Source organism: Ruditapes philippinarum, unplaced genomic scaffold (assembly GCF_026571515.1).
Source record: "Ruditapes philippinarum isolate M1 unplaced genomic scaffold, ASM2657151v2 ctg3168_1_1_1_1, whole genome shotgun sequence".
NCBI lineage: Eukaryota > Metazoa > Mollusca > Bivalvia > Venerida > Veneridae > Ruditapes > Ruditapes philippinarum.
The window spans coordinates 23656-40913 of record NW_026852411.1 but is presented as its reverse complement, the minus strand read 5'-3'; the positions used below and the strand labels follow the sequence as shown (position 1 = coordinate 40913).

Below are 17258 nucleotides of genomic sequence, written 5' to 3'. Positions count from 1 at the left end.
AAGTTAGATACATATTCTTTATTTGTCTATCTTACAAAACAATATCTAGTTAATCTGATTAATATCTGTTCTTAATTGTGCTAACACGGAAACTATCTAGTAAGTCAGGTAGTTATATAATTAACGCGACAATTATACCCCCGCACAACGAAGTTGTTATGGGGCTATACAAGAATCAGCTTGTCCGTCCGTCCGTCGGTTTTTCTTGTCCGCCCAATAACTTAAGATTCCTTTGACCCACAGTCTTCATCTTTGGCACGGAGAGTAGTCATGACCCTTATTGATTTTGATGTCACTGGGTCAAAGGTCAAAGTCACAGGGACCTTGACTATAAAAAGCTTGTCTGCCCAATAACTTAAGATTCCTTTGACCCACAGTCTTCATATTTGGCACGGAGGTTAGTCATGATAAGTAGGTGACCCCTTTTGATTTTGAGGTCACAGAGTCAAAGGTCAAGGTCACAGGGATTTTGACTTCAAAAAAATTGTCCGCCCAATAACTAATAGTGACATTATGTTCATATTTTCATTGTTAAGTTGAGCTTAATTGACTTTATATTTCAAAAGATTGACTGTTAAAATGGTGTTTGACCAACAGTTGATATAAGAAAACGTTTAGGATAAAATTATAAATCTGCCTAAAATATAAAAAGACTATCCCACTCTTTTTATAAACTGAGTGTTAGAGGTAAATTCTAATGGATATTTACAAAAAAAATATTTGGATCTGTGCATTATTTATTGTTTACGGGAAGTACATTATTAAATTAAAAGGAATTATGGCAAAATAAAAACTTATTTTGATATTCGGCTCTTTACTCACTATATACCCTTTGATGGGCATAATGTCACTTTAAGAAACCTTTGACAGTCTTCATATTTGGCATGAAGGTTAGTAATGATTAGTAAATGACTCCTTTTGATTTTGAGGTCACTTGGTCAAAGGCCAAGGTCACAGACTATAAAAAGTTTGTTCGCCCAATAACTTAAGATTTTTTTTACCCACAGTTTTTATATTTGGCATGGATGTTAGTCAAGTTAAGTAGATTTTGAAGTCACTGTGTCAAAGGTCAAGGTCACAGGGGCCTTGACTAAAAAGGTCTGTCCGCCCAATAACTTAAGATTCCTTTGACCCACAGTCTTATTATTTGGCATGGAGGTGTGTCATGACTAGTATGTGATCCCTTTTGATTTTGAGGTCACTGGGTCCAAGGTCAATTCACATGGACTTTGACTTCACAAAGTTTGTCCACCCAATAACTTAAGAAACCTTTGACCCACAGTCTTCATAGTTGGCATGGAGGTTGATCATGAAAATTAAATGACCCCCATTGATTTTGAGGTCACTGGATAAAAGGTCAAGGTCACAGGGACCTTGACTAAAAAGCTTTTCCCCTCAATTGCTGACGAACGTTTTGGTCAACAGTCTTCATATTTGGTATTGTGTTTGTTTATGACTAGTAGATGGCTTCTATTTTAGTTGACTGTGTCAAACGTCAAGGTCACAGGGATTTTAAATATAATAATTTTGTCTGCTCAAATGTTTAAGAATGCCTGTCCGCAGTGTATTGATTTTGACATTTTCACATTTAAAGCATGTAAAATACATAACTTATGCACTGGCTTAGTAACCTAAGATTTGGCAGGGAGGTTGTCCTTGAGCTCTTAATGGCCACTGTTGATTCTGACAAAGTGATATGAGGGGGTATTCACGCCATGACAGTGGCAGTTCTAGTTATATGGTTAACTTTTGGCAGAAATATGGCACCATTACAATTACTAAGTTATGACATACTGGTAACTAATTTTAAGCACCATACTAATGCAAACTTCTCTATTATAATTTTCACATTTTATGAAGTATGTTTTATTATGTATTAATTATCTGAGCGCTTTGTTTATTTGTTTGTTTGTTTCATTTTACGCCTTTTCCCAACAGTATGTTAGTCATATAGGCGGGTAGTTTCCTAACCATCGTTCATGGAGTGTTAAACCAGTAATAGACTACCTTCCTCCGTGCTAAACTACCGGAGACGAGCCCACGCCAGAGAGGTAACTGAATTAGAAGTCATCGACTCTAACCCCTCGACATATACATTCCAAATTTTCGTACTGAGGTGTGTGAAACAAAATGACAGATAGCAAGCCTATATGTGCTTTTTTGGATGCTGTCAAATTTAATATAAAATCTGAAGTGTCAAAGTGAATATCTTGTTTCGCCATTACATGGCTCGGAACTATTTTTCTCAATAAATATAATTTCCTTCTAATCCACTTGATGGATTTTAACGTAACTTAACAGGAATAAAAATAATAGGTGGTCCTCTACAACAGTTATGTAAACGGTTCAAGTCTGATGCATAAATAGGTCACGGGAGCCAATAATATACTTTAACCACATGCCGCTTACTGTGAATAGGTAAGCTGTCACATCTTACCTTGAGGTATGACCTTTCGCTAAGACTTAAACAGTTCTTGCGCGCGACACGCCGTCTCATTATGCTGAATATTTGTGCCATGTTATTTGAAATTCCACCAAATAGTGATATAGTTATGGTGCGGACAAGCAGTTTGAGACCATATTCGTTTTGCAGATGACCTAAAAGTAAGACTTTGGCCTGTGACATAGCAGCACGGTTCATGAGCGCGATACGTCAACTATAATGTTGAACATTTCTGCAAGGTAATTTGAAAATTTTACCGGCTATTGACATGATTGATAGAGTTATGGTGCGGACAAGCTGTTCGATTTTTCTTTGACCTTTAAGTAAGCCCTTGACCTTTGACCTAGAAACACGGTTTTTGCGTACGACACGCCATCTATGATGTTAAACATTTATCCAAGGAAATTTGAAATTCTACTAGCTAGTGATAGAGTCATGGTATGGACAATCTGTTTCAGACCACTTTGTTTTTTGCATTTGACTTCATGATATGACTTTGACTTTTGACACAGACATACGGTTCTTGAGTGCGACACGCCATCACATGATATTGAACATTTGTGCCAGGTTATTTGGATTTGCACTTGCTAGTGACTGCGCTATGGTGCGGACTAGCTCTTTGAAATCATTTTTGTGCAATTGATATTAAATTATGACCTTGACTTTTGACATAGCCACACGGTTCTTGTGCACGACTCGCCATCTTATGACGTTGAGCATTTATGTAAGATTTTTTTGGAATTTCACTTGCTAGTGATAGAGTTATGGTGGGGACAAGCGGTTTATGACATTTTTTGCATCTGACATTTAAGTGTGACCACCTTGACTTTTATCCTAGGTACAAGGTTCGTAAACGTGACACGCCGTCTCATTATTCATAATTGTGAAAATTTGTGCTTATTTATTTATAATTCTCTGCCTACTAATGACAAAGTTACGACCTGGACAGACAAAATCCGAGAGGACGTACGGACGGACACGCGTATATACACCTTACCGCCATTGTTATAGCTATGTCCAGCTCTCCGCAAGCGGTCTTGACAAAAATAGTGATTTGGGAAATTTCTTCCAAAAAAAAAAAGATAAAACAAAACACGGCTTAGATATTTGACCTCTACAAAAGTTATTTAATCAGGCCAACTGGCAACATAGACATGTAAAGGAAAATTCACTTAAGTCTTCTTTCTTCTCAACAAGTATTGTTGATTTATGTTAGCATCTTCTTCTCTATATTCGTTCTTACTAGAGATGAATCTGATCATTTTCCTATATGTTGTACTTTTTTGTTTCATAAAAAGTCTTATAACGCAGATAGCCACAATGCTCAAATGTCATTGAATATTAGAAATAAATGGCGGTTTTTTTTTTCAAAAACAGGTTTGTTTTATAATCATTGCGCATTGATAAAATGCAATCTATTGATAACTCTGTCAATTCTGCGGTCGAATGTATTACTTATAATGAAAGGATGTTGGACAGTGCGTGCTTAAACAATTTTGTTTTTAGTCGTCACAACATCAGTGGCGGAACAGATAAAAGCAAACAAGTACACTGCACTACTTGTGAAGATTTAGATTCAGCGTACTCGTAAATTACAATAGTCTTTGAACCTTTTTCGATTATCTTTGCATATTCTTAAATATCTGGTAAAAAGTGATCCCTTAGAAGCCCTTTTTTATTACTTTACATTTAAATACATACAATTATTACACCATTATTACACGTTGAAGAATTTACTTGGACACTTCATCGTAATCCTGGTAATGACGATTTTTTTACTGTATTTTCAATCATATGTAGCAAGTTTGTGCGACCATTGTGGTAGGCCGATTGCGCCATTTCAAACCCGCGAGAATTTTTATCGTTTTGTCATAAAATCTCGCGGGCAACTTTAAAGCCGCAAGGTGTTCTACCAAAATCGTACAAAATGTCGACAAGGACGTATAAACCTCTCTATTTCATAACAATTGTTGGTAAAAGCAAGGAAATTTCTGAACTCCAATAGCTTGAAGCGTCCATGGTTTGACACAATATTTTGTCCCTCGTTTGTCTTTAAAAAGTCGAGGAACAGTAAGAAATCCGCAACATTTTTTGCAAGTGTTGTAGACATTCTACAAAAAGTCGAGAGGAAAAATTATAGGCCACAACTGTTTGTTCCTCAAAAACGGTCTTATAAAACCTCGCTGCGAATTATATCAATTTTCAGCCACGACTTTTTGTGCAAAATTTTTTTCTCGCCATAAAAAGTTGAGACTTAATGCTTAAACTCAATTTCATTGTCAAGATGATGTCAATGATCCTTTGAGATTATTTTGTTCATAAATGTCATATGAGATGGGCGGCGTAAGGCGTTTTCAAGATTTTGAAAGTGTTCTCAAAATATGTGTAAGTACTTGAAGTATGACTATCAGGTGACAGTGACATCTCCAGCGAATGACTTCTTATAAAAAGTTCTACCATAAGATGTAAAAATCATTTTGGCAAAACATTATACATAATTAAAGTATGTACGAGTAAAATTAGAACGCACATGTGATTTATCACGCAACATTTGCGCATTAGTCACAGTATTTCTCATGATCAAGAAAGTGCCAATTTCAAAGCTACAAGATATTTGAAGTACATTTGCTTGAAACAAATTTCATTGTCAAGATGATGTCAATGATCCTTTAAAAATATTTTGTCCTAAATGTCATATAAGATGGGCGTTGTAAAGCGTTTTCTAGATTTTGAAAGTGTCTTGCTTATAACATTATTAAAAATTCAATATTTCTAAATACTTTTAGTGCTGTCACGTGAATTAGTCCAATAAGTCAAATTTAAGTTCCTACGCAGCGCCATCTCCAGCGAACGCCTCCATATAAAAGGTACTGTTGCAAATAGAAACGAATTTCACATCATTTTCAACCATTTCCCTTTAAACATTACATTCAAAATGGCAAATTTTGACAATTTAATATCAAAATCTTCAGTTTTTCTAGTTCTACTGATATGCCAGTTGAATTTAACTGAAGTAGTGTCCCTGGAACCTATGTGTTCAAAGTTTTCTAATGACGAACAGTTACTCGAGAAAATGGTCCGTGTGGAATTCTACGTGGAAAATGTGCAGAAAGATTCAGAAAAGAGTGTTTCTAATGTTATGGATATGTTACACGACATTCAAGGCAATAATAGCGAATTATCGAACAGATTGTTGGAGCAGAAGGACAAGGTAGACATTTTAGAAAGACAGACGGGTGTTTTAAAAGACACAATGGCAAACGAAATTGTCGTATCTGAGAACAAAGGTGTGCAAAAGTTTATTACGTGTGTTCTCGTCCCATTTATGTGGACTTAAGTTTTGTAAACGTAAAAGCGTGTATATATAGCAGTCTGTTTTAATACAAACCTTTTAAATATATCATATTTAGAACAAATGGAATTTTTATTTACAGATTATTTAAAATAATAATGATGGCCAATTCAAGAAATCAGCTTTGATTAGATGTATGTAGAATAATAATAGTAATGAATGAAATGATAATAAAATTTAAAAAGACGAATAAATACCTATTTAAATAATGCATTATTATTATTAATTTTGTTCATTTTGTATCCTTATAAGGAATTACCCCTAATCTGTTTACGGGGCGATAACAGTTTCTCTGTTTTATATGTGCAACTCTATAACCGACGTACTCTTCAGTATTTTGTCACGTGCGGTCATGCATAGGGTGAAGTTCATTAACAAAATGAAATGATTACATGAATTGGTCCTGCTTCACACAAAATTTATTAATTATAACATTCATCGAATTAAATGCAATGCAGACAAAAAGAAAAAGATAAATACATCAAAAGTACGGAGTCGAATGATTTAAGCGACAACATGGCAAAAAAGCATCGTTTCTGAGAATTTGAGTATGTTTATGTTTACTTAAAATATATAATATCATAAGTTTTGTAATCTTTATACCCGTTTTAAAAGAACTGCTGTACATCACTTGTGAAAGTTCTGTTATTTTTGGTTAGTGTTAGCCCCTAAATTAGTTTTAATAACTGTATGAAAAGTGACTGTCACATATAAGAAGAACTTATCATCAAGACAGTTTGCAGTTTCAGTTAAAAAGTAACTTTCAAGATGTCTGTAACTTAGACATTATAATTTCAACCATGTGAACCCGGTTTAAGCTGGCATGCATTTTGTGTAAGTACAATACGTTAACATTTATTTAATGCAGTATTTGAATACACCCATCTGTAGAATTTAACGTTTAAACGTCATCCTTACAGTCCTTTGTTCTAATTGTATGTCAAATTAATAAAACATAAAAAACATAAAAAAATCGGTATGATTGAAACATTTGTTGCAACATTAAACAGCTTGAAAGTGTTGTGGGGAAGAACGAGTTTTACTAGTGTTTAGTGGTTTTAGCTAAATGAATAGCTGAAACACTAAAATCAAGCTGGCTAGTTATAAGAAAGATGTTTTATTTCAACATCTAATTTTGTTAATCCTTACTGTAATAGTAAGCACAAAACCACCCCACCTTCAACAAATTATATGAAAAATCATATGTTTTCCATTTTCGTTCCTCTCTTTTTGTTCTATTTTATCCATAGTGTGAACTGTTGTATGAAGTTGACCCCATATTTACATTATGTGTGATGTATAAAAAAAAAAGGATTTTGCATTAGTCATCATGAAAGCTCTTTAGTTCCTTTATCTTATTGCTTCTATATAATGAACAAAATTTATCTTACAACAAAGATAAAAGCGTTCCCAAACAATATTTTTTTTTTCTTAGTAGGTTTAGCGATGATTTTAAGCGCTTGTGCAATCCTTTGTACATTAAACAAAACTCTTACAAAAGTTTTCTATCAATTTAGCTACTTAGAAATGATTTTGATCAATATAAGAAATAAAATATACGGATAATATACATAATATCCGGATAATATCACATACGATGCATTGTTTTCTTTCATAATAAATTGCGTTTTTTCTTGTAAAAAATGCATTAGTGGCATGAAAGTAGTTGTTGAAAACATTAAGAAAGTACTGGGATATTCACAGCGCCAACTGACAGGATTTATATGTTTACAGCACATATTCGCGGCAAGAAAATTACACCAGAAATAGAGTACTACATACAGGTCGGCAGTAGTAAAATTGTTACCGGAGAGTTTACTGTCCCGAATAAGCGCAGATGCGTTGGTTCGAAAAGGTGACTATGTTCGAGTTGGGGGAATGTTATTCGATTGTCTGTGATGACGACTTATCTTCTTTCTCAGGTGTACTGATACCAAACGTATAGCGGTACAGTTCTTAAACAGTGCGTAGGGTTTACTGTATATATTTGCTGCAAGAAAAGTGCATCAAAAATAGAGTACTATTTAAAGAATTTCCTATTTTAATACGACATCCCGGCCGTGTGCCCTGACCTGGGCTCCTTCCTGGCGATCCTGTGTTGAGGGATTCGTTCATTGATTGTTGCCATTCCTTGTTTATGTAATAATAATAATAAAAATAATAATAATAATAAGAATAATAATACTGATAAAAATCTTGATTTATAGAAGGTAACATACAAAGTTTACACAGTAAGACGTATACCTATTTTCAGTACGGCCTTCTGATTTAAAAAATGACAAAGAAAGAAATGCAGATCTAAACAAAATTTAAAATTCTTTTTGTACAAAAAAATGAAATATATTCTGGGATGTAAAGACTAGATATTTTCATTTATTCTTTCGACTGGCACTCATATTAATCATAGTAATTATAGATAAACTTGTTATGATGATATCAGCAGATGTACACCAGTTACAATATAAGGTGGTTAATGTTCATCATGTATCTAACACTGTAAACTTAGCAAAAAATTTTTACAGCTGAAAGATTGTAAAGTCAAACATTGTTTGATAGTAATAGGTTTGTTTGTTTGTTTGTTTCATTTTACGCCTCTTCCCAACAGTATTTCAGTCATATCTTAACAACAACAACAACAACATTTATTAAGCATTAAAAACCTGAAAGGTGCATATAGCCAATATTTACAATCATATACTGATGTGAACTTGAAATAAAGCTAAACAAAAAACAAAACATACAGAATAGTCAGAGAAGTATACACGATATCATCCATCTTTTGATTTCTTAAATTGTTCGCAAAGTATATATATTTGGCAACTTTGTTAACTGTACTTTTACATATAGGCAATTTGTTCCAAACGTAAATACTGAAATAACAAAAAGAATCCTTTAAATAATCAATTCAATTCAATTCAATTCTTTATTCGGCATATGAACATTATATGTTCGTCGCCATTTATCATGGTGACGGCGGTTACAATATTTGAGAAAAGCATGGTTATATATAAACATACATAATCAATTCACATTACACCATGTAAAATTAAGTATGTATACACACCGACTTAGATAGGCCAGTAAGAGGATATTAAGCCTGTGAAATATGCATACACATTTGGATATTCATTTAAACTTATTCTTTAAAATCACCATTTCAGCCACCAACATAAGCCGGTGTATTCAAATACTGGTTTATATGTTTAGTTAAAGCTATGCTACTTCAACAAAGATACTGTATAGTATCAAAAAAATAAAATAGAAATAAGAACGTTATACTTAATGACATATAGATCTAAGGCTAAAACAAAAGGGAGACAATCTGGTTCCATTTATGCATCATATTATAGGAGTAACCTCCCTTAATATACTTTTGTGCTTAACATTTAAAAATTGTAGCAACAATTGTATGTATGCAACAAACATTACTTCAGCATTATTTTATGATTACATCAACTATGTTTCTTACATCAATAACAATACTACTGATCGATAAGACTAGTACGTTTATTACCAGCCAGAAAAAACATATTTAGCAAGTTTACATGACACACCAGATTGACTGCAAGTTAACAGTGCTTGAAATTTCTGAATAGTTGGCCAATGGCAATAATATTTTGGGAGATTAGTATGATATTGCAGACAGACAAGTACAAAATGATACTCGTCTTCTATGACATTCATGTTACAAAATATATATTTCCTTTCCATCCTACTAATGTTTCGATAACGACCCTCTTCTATTGCAAGTTTATGAGCAGAGCACCGGAGTCTAGTTAATGCTATTCTATGCTTATTCACCTTAACACATAACAAATATTTTTCAATATCAAAACATCTTTTTATAACTTTATATGTAGTAAGTTTAGGCATAGTGTCTAAAGTACCAAAAAAATTCTGACAAAATTGACTATATAGACATTCTATTACCTTACTTAATTGTAGGTCAGTAACAGATACATTATTCCATAAATAACTGAAACCCAAATCATCTAGCAGTGATTTAACCCTTAGGGCCCATGAATCTTTCACCAGGTTAAGCTTATCATGCATAAAACATTTATGAATTAATGTATCCGGAGACCTAACAATCTTACACCAATACTTAAGAATTCTTTCTTTTCTTAAGATATCAAGAGGCACTTTACCAAGCTCACCATAGACAGTTGCATTCGTTGTCTGGTATTTAACATTTAAAATTGATTTCAAAAACTTAATATAAACCTTTTCCATATCTGGTGCTTTGTGGAACCCCCAGATCTCACAACCATAATTTAATATTGGCAGTATCATTGAGTCAAATAACTTGAGTTTTTCACTGATACCAAGAGGTACAGCTTCAAATAAAGAATTTAATGTAAACAAAGCTTTTAAAGCCTGTTCTGACAGGGCTTTTTGAGCACCAAAAAATTTACCATTTGCAGACAATGTTACACCTAGATAACAAAATTTACTAACAACATCTAAACGTGTGTTATCATAATATACATCAATATGTTCTTGCCTATTACCTAATTTACAGATCATAACAAATGATTTACTTCTGTTTACAGATATATTCCATTTCATACAGTAAGCATGTAATTTGTTCATTAAAGTTTGTAAACCAACTACAGAATAGGAAAATAAAACTGTATCATCAGCAAAAAGTAACATGAAAACTTGCAAATCGTTTAAGGATATTAAATCAGCATTTATATCAAAAACACTCTTTTCCATATCATTTATAAACAATATGAACAATAGGGGAGATAATGTCTCACCCTGCTTAACTCCATTGTAACTATCAAAATATTCAGTCAATTTACCATTGGAACGGACACATATCTTAACATTATTATACATACTTTTTAACATATTTATAAACTTAGAGGATAAATCATAACTTAACAGTTTATACCAGATACCATTTCTATAAACAAGGTCAAAAGCCTTTTTAAAATCGACAAATGCACAGTACATTTTCTTTCTTTCGTGCTGAGTAATCCTGTTAATTAAAGACTGTAAAACAAAAATGCAATCAATAGTACTTCGTTTTTGTCGAAAACCAAATTGAAAGTCAGTTAAAATGTCATTATTTTCAACAAACAGACGTGCCCGATTATCAAGTAATTGAGAAAATATTTTAGAAAAGATACTAGTTAACATTATACCTCTATAGTTATCTACATTGTCGGTATCCCCCTTTTTATGGACAGGGACTAATATACCTTTTGTCCAAGATTCAGGGTAAATTCCCTTATTGTATATATAGTTAAACAATTTACACAAAATAGGAGATAAGATATGTTTTGAGTCAATAAAAATTTCTGGTATTAATAAGTCTTCACCAGCACTTTTCTGCCTTTTTAATTTTTCAATAGCTTTATTCACCTCGTCAATTGTAAAATCACAATCTAGAAAATCAACATAACTATTTACATTCTGATTTAGAATATCTTCAATAGCCTGATCATTATATACATCAGTATCAGAAAATAATCCTTTAAAATTCTAAATTTAGAATTATTTGATTTTATTCAGGTTTTGTATAACTTCCCCGTGATGCAGGGGTAACGCGCAAGTTTATGGTATGAGAGGTCTGGGGTTCTAATCCCAGTCGAGACAACTATTTTTTTTATTTTTTAAGTGTCTTTTTTTAAGGAAGTAGCCATGATATGTAAGGATGTGTGGCTGTCATAAAAAATAACATAAATGATTTTTTGATGCAACACTAGTCATGCAAATTTCCATATGTATCAAACTCAAACCGTTATAGTAAAAAAATCTAAATGCAGTCGCTGCATCTCGGTGCCCTGCAAGATGAAGTATAGAATATCAGAAAAAAAAACTTATACAGGAAAATAAAACGATTTAGATTGCTAAGATCAGAAAATACCACAGAGCCTGCTGCCCTTTGATTATCCACAGCTTCTGCGACGAACTCTCCACCGCCACCGTGATTGACCCATAGCTTCTACGAAAGCTATGGTCAGTATGTATACTATATAGAACAATTAACATTTCTGCATGTTAATCATAGTTATTATTATGACCATTCTTGCAATTTTAGCCTATATGTATATTGTGTGACATTGATTGACATGAAACTAAAAACTAACGCAAGGAAAAACAGACGGACAGGCAAAAACATTCAACACTATTTTTCAGTAGAGTGCCATAGTCCCGAACAGTTCTTTGGGAACGACTGGATAGCAGAATCTACCCAACCATTACTAAATCGTAATCGTGTCATCATATTACCTGTCTAATATGTAGGTTTTTATAATCCAAGGATTGAATCTTTCTTTTACCTCAGATCGTTATAAAATCTGTTCGATTGTCCGTCCATGGCAATATTGTTCCCGCATGATTTTTTTTATAAGCGTTTTCCAAATTTTTTTATAAATTGTTAATCTCATTGAGATGACATGCATAGCTTAAATTTCTTATATTCAATAATTGCGATTATCGGACAGATTCTCGGAGCAACAAGACAAAATAGACAATTTGGAAAGACAAACGAGCATATTGAGTGAGACCATGGCAAACATAAACATCGTATTTGAGAACAAGAGTATGTGTAAATTGTTTGAAAAAATTACGTGACAAGCGATATTTTTCGAGATTTTTTATTGATAGATCCTGATTGATAACCTTTGTGCAAAATTTAAGAACAATCGCTTATCTTAATTTTCCAAACTAATAACTGTCAGTTTGTAATTATGCAAAATGACTCAAAATAAAAAGCGTTTAAAGATATTTAACTAAAATCGGGCTAAATGCTAAGAATCGCACAAAAAATGATTTTCAATTAAATTCAGAGACTACCGGTATTTCGTTATTTTGACCGTTTATTTGCCCCATTTGATCTTTGCGAGAACTACCATGGCTTTGGACCTGAGTGGAGTACTTTTAGAAGGGTGTGATAAAGCAATAACTGGCGAATTATAGTGTTCAAAAATGAAAAGAAAAACACAAAAAGCAACTAAAAATCTGTACAACCTTATTGATCTCATGCTCCATTGGTAAAATCTGGAGAAAATGCCCATGTTATCTTATGCACATAATCTGATTCTATATTCTGCGTTTCGTTATTTGTTATTTCTAATAATTATATTTCATCATTCTTTTTACGTATTGATGCGTTACCATGTGACAATTACGCTTTGATCATTCGATCCTGATCCAGATTTTTTACTTGGTGAACACGGACGGGTCCAGGTCTGTTATTGCAGGAAGCTTTTTGTTTTACGTGCATGACATTGCGCCCTGATTAACATATAAAATATGTGCAGCAACAGCTCATGGTTGCGTTATTTTATGTTCTAATGCCGTTAATGTATAATAAGGTAGTTTTATGAAAAACAAATTACATTACAGACATACATGTATACCTGAATACCTCTTTATGTTTGTTTGTTTCATTTTACGCCTTTTCCCAACAGTATTTCAGTCATATAGGCGGGTAGTTTCCTAACCATCGTTCCTGGAGAGTTACATCAGTACGTTTCTATGTTTGTTTTTATCAATATATTGGTTTGTTAACCAATTGGTTTATTACACATTGAAAATATTATTCCGTATTATTCGTTTTATTTGTCGATAATCATTGAGAAAAATCTACGGTCCCCAAAGGTGACATTTTCCACACTTTTTTCTCTGGACTGAATTCGTTATTACGAAATATAAATTCGTAATTACGAAAAATTAATTCGTTTGTACAAAATAATGTTTCATTTGTATGAAATACTATTTCGTTTTTGCGAAATATTGAATCGTTTTTACGAATTATTTATCCGTAATAACGAAATATTATTTCGTTTTCGCGAAATTGTAAATCGTTTTTACGAAATATTAATTCGTAATTAAGAAATATTATTTTGTTTTTACAAAATCTTATTTCGTTTTTACTAAATGATAATTCGTTTTTACGAAATATTGATTTGTTTTTACGAAATGATAATTCGTTTTAACAAATTATTAATTTCCATCCATGGACGGACAGAGACTAAAACCATATCTCCCGCCGCTTTTTGAGCGATGTATATCATGTGTTTGCCTCGGACAACCTCTTTACGTGACGGCGTGGTGACAAGATCTCAAGAAATTTATTGTAATATAGTGTGTGAACTTGCCACCAAATATAATGATTATAAGCCTCATGGATCTCAAGCTATTTTATTTGATTGAACAGGATTTTGGGTAAGAAGTCAATCTCAATTCAAAATATCCTCTTGTTCTCCCTTTTCAAAAAACTTATTCCCAATAGCTGACAAAAATCTTTTTTTTTTGAATTTCTGAGGCAATTAATCTTTTCTGACATGTTTCTTTAAAAAGGTAACTGGCAATATTATTACCTTTTTATATCTTACACATTAGTAAAACTTAAAGGGGCTGGTCTCAAGATTTTCACTAAAAAAAATTTCCTTAAAATTTATTAATGGGCATCGTGAGATCATAAAAACATGATATTTTATTTTAAAACTTAATAAAATCGACAAAACGAAAAAAATGAAACAATTCTTTTTGACCGTCTTTTGATTTGAATCCCTGGATAAAATTTCTTTTAACAACAGTTTCCATTTTCTTTACTATTACGGTTTTCGTTGCAACGTAATCAACAAGCGATTATTTAACAAATAAAATATGGCCCTGAGGGCAATTTGCAAGTTTACGGACTGATTGGTCAGACTGAGGAAGGTATATGGCCCGAAGCGCGGCTGAGGGACATATAGCTTCCAAGGTCAGACCAACCAGTCCGTAAACTTGTATTATGCCCGAAAGACCATGTTTTATTTGTTATATTATACCGAATCTAAATCTTTTCATCCCTTTTGTTACTGCCAATTTTAATAATTTATTTGTTCAGTGTGTGAAATATCTCAAACCCTAGTCGGATATTTTATTATTATTTTCAAGCGAAACAGCAAAAAAAAACCATGCTCTTCTTTTGTTATTCAATTTTTGTTAATCAAATTAAAAAGGCAAAAAAAAAAAAAGATTTTCACAAGCTGTATAATATAAAATTTATAATCAATTTAAAGACAAATCGTGACTTTTGATCAACATTTAATAAATTTATGTGAAACAAAACAATAAATTCAGTAAAAAGAATAATTTAACAACAAAATAAAATATTATACCTCATTTGCATACGCCCTTCCATATTTAATATGAACATTCAGTCCATATAAGAATTAAGGACCGCCCCCGGTCTGTATGCGGTTTATGGACCAGATGACGTCATATTAAATATGGAAGGGCGCATGCAATTGAGGTATAATATTTTAAGTTATATAGATTTCGGGGCGTCCTTGGCCGAGTGGTTAATGTCGTTGACTTCAAACCACTTGCCCCTCACCGCTGTGGGTTCGAATCCCGACAGGGACTTTGGATTCTTTCATGTGAGGAAGCTATCCAGCTAGCTTACGGAACGTCGGTGGTTCTACTCAGGTACCCGTTCGTCTCTGAAATAATGCACGGAAGGGTACCTGAGGTCTTCCTCCATCAGTAAAGCTGGAACGTCGCGATATGGCCTATACTGTGTCGACAAGTGGTTTGAAGTCAACAACCTTAACCACTCGGCCACGGACGCCCCCTTAATAGAGACAGATAGAACCTAACTTTAAAGCTTTATTGTATTTTCATTTCTTGTCTAGTGGGTTTAAATCATGGTGGATAACAAGTTTATATTCAGGGCTCTATAATTGCCAGGTTTTTAACTTAAATCAGTTTATTGTATGCATGAAGTACCTATAAATGCAGGATTATATAATTTACTTCCTGGTTTAAGGAGCCATGTTTGTATACATCCTGTGCATTGCATTGTGGGTAGTTGCTTAGCAACTGCAGCTTCCTTTTATTGTTTACTTGTCAATGCAGAGATGTCAAGCAACTTATATCAACAATTAAAACTGTTAGCCCCCTTAAAAGGAAATTTGAGGTTACAATCTTTTGTATTAATTATATTCTATTAGATAAGACTAATAATTATTGATATATTGGTAATATTAATATTAAAATTCTCATTTGTTTCCAGTGACTGTGAGCTTCACAGTTCCACATAATTTTATGTGAAGCTGGGTTCACATGATTTTATGTGAAGTTGGCAAACTTCACAAGTTTTGAAATGTGAACTTCCACACTTTTTTGTTTTTGTGAAGTCTGGATAGTATATAAACTGTTGTGAGGTCATTTTCGAGGACACTCATGCACACAACTTGTTTAATACAGTATAAGTTTTATTCGAGAAACAACAATCTGTAAGGTACTTTAACTTATTTTGGTGAATATTTTCTACAAGTTTTTACATAGAATTAACATTTTGATCAGTATAATTTTAAGTAATTTTAAGCTGATAATTTTATTGTTTAAAAGCAGCAGTTTTACAAAGCTTACTGACAGTGCTGAATGGTTATTTAAGTTTATCTGCCTTATATGTCTGAATTTGTGACTTTGTTGAATGAAATCAAGTCTGAGAGAGAAAGTGAATATTTCGTAAACGGAATAATAGTGATGTATTGTTGACATAAGTTGTTCTTGTATAAAATATAATTGCGATTGACTGTTGAAAGAGAAAAGATATAGGTGTTTATTAAATGAATAAATTGAAGTTTTAAGTTTATCACAAGTCTTAGTTGTTCGATTGCATCACATGAATTATCACAAGTTTTAAAAGAAGAATTAGTGTTTTAAAAGGAAAGCAACAGCTGGAAGCTGATCAAGATAGCTACCCATAACAGATATTGCCCATTATTACCCAAGTTCAGAATCCAAGGCTCGTGCTACCAATTGTGAACGACTGATGTCCGAGTCCCAATAGTGTAACAATATATAGACACTTGAAATCATAAGTAGCAGGTTATTGAGCCGACAAGAAAGAGTCAAAGTGTCTATTGTGATTCTGTTAAACCCGTAAAAACGAAATATTATTTTTTGATACAAATTAATATTTCGTTAGAAAATATTTTTTTCGCAAAACGATTTAATATTTCGTACTAACGAAATATTATATCTTTAAAACCAATTAATGTTTAACGTAAAATGGCCATTATTCAAACATTACAACTTGGGAATAAAAGAAAAGAGAAATCAGTCTGAAAAACGTACTAGTATTTATTAATAAAAACGTGTAGGCATGAAAATGGCCATGGCTGGATAAAAGCATATTAATTATTTAACCTATTGAAATGTCTATGTGTTTTGATTTAAGACTACTAAATGTCTTTACTATAACTGTTTTTGCCCCGGCAACGGTTGCAAAAACGTGGTAGCACATGCTTCAACTCAAGGTACACAGGTACAGATGATGAAATCACTTTACATGTCTGTTTTACAAATTGATCAGCTCCGATAACGGTCGCTGAGAATTATGAGCCTTCTCCTTTTTCTATATCTTTCTGTTCCAGCCATGACGTGCTAATATAGTGTTATCTGAAAATAGAAAGGGAAGAAAGCAAAAACAAAGAAAAACAATGAAAT

At 32.8% G+C, this 17258-nt stretch overlaps 1 protein-coding gene across 1 annotated transcript in view; it reads left to right on the top strand.

The window, feature by feature from the left end:
* Positions 1–5378: 5378 nt before the first annotated feature.
* The window catches only part of LOC132759623 (myosin-15-like), a 33481-nt gene continuing 21601 nt past the window's right edge, over positions 5379–17258 (top strand). The window contains exon 1 of the mRNA XM_060751435.1: positions 5379–5730. Within this exon, the coding sequence (XP_060607418.1) occupies positions 5379–5730 (352 nt within the window). The remainder of the gene's footprint in view (positions 5731–17258) is intronic.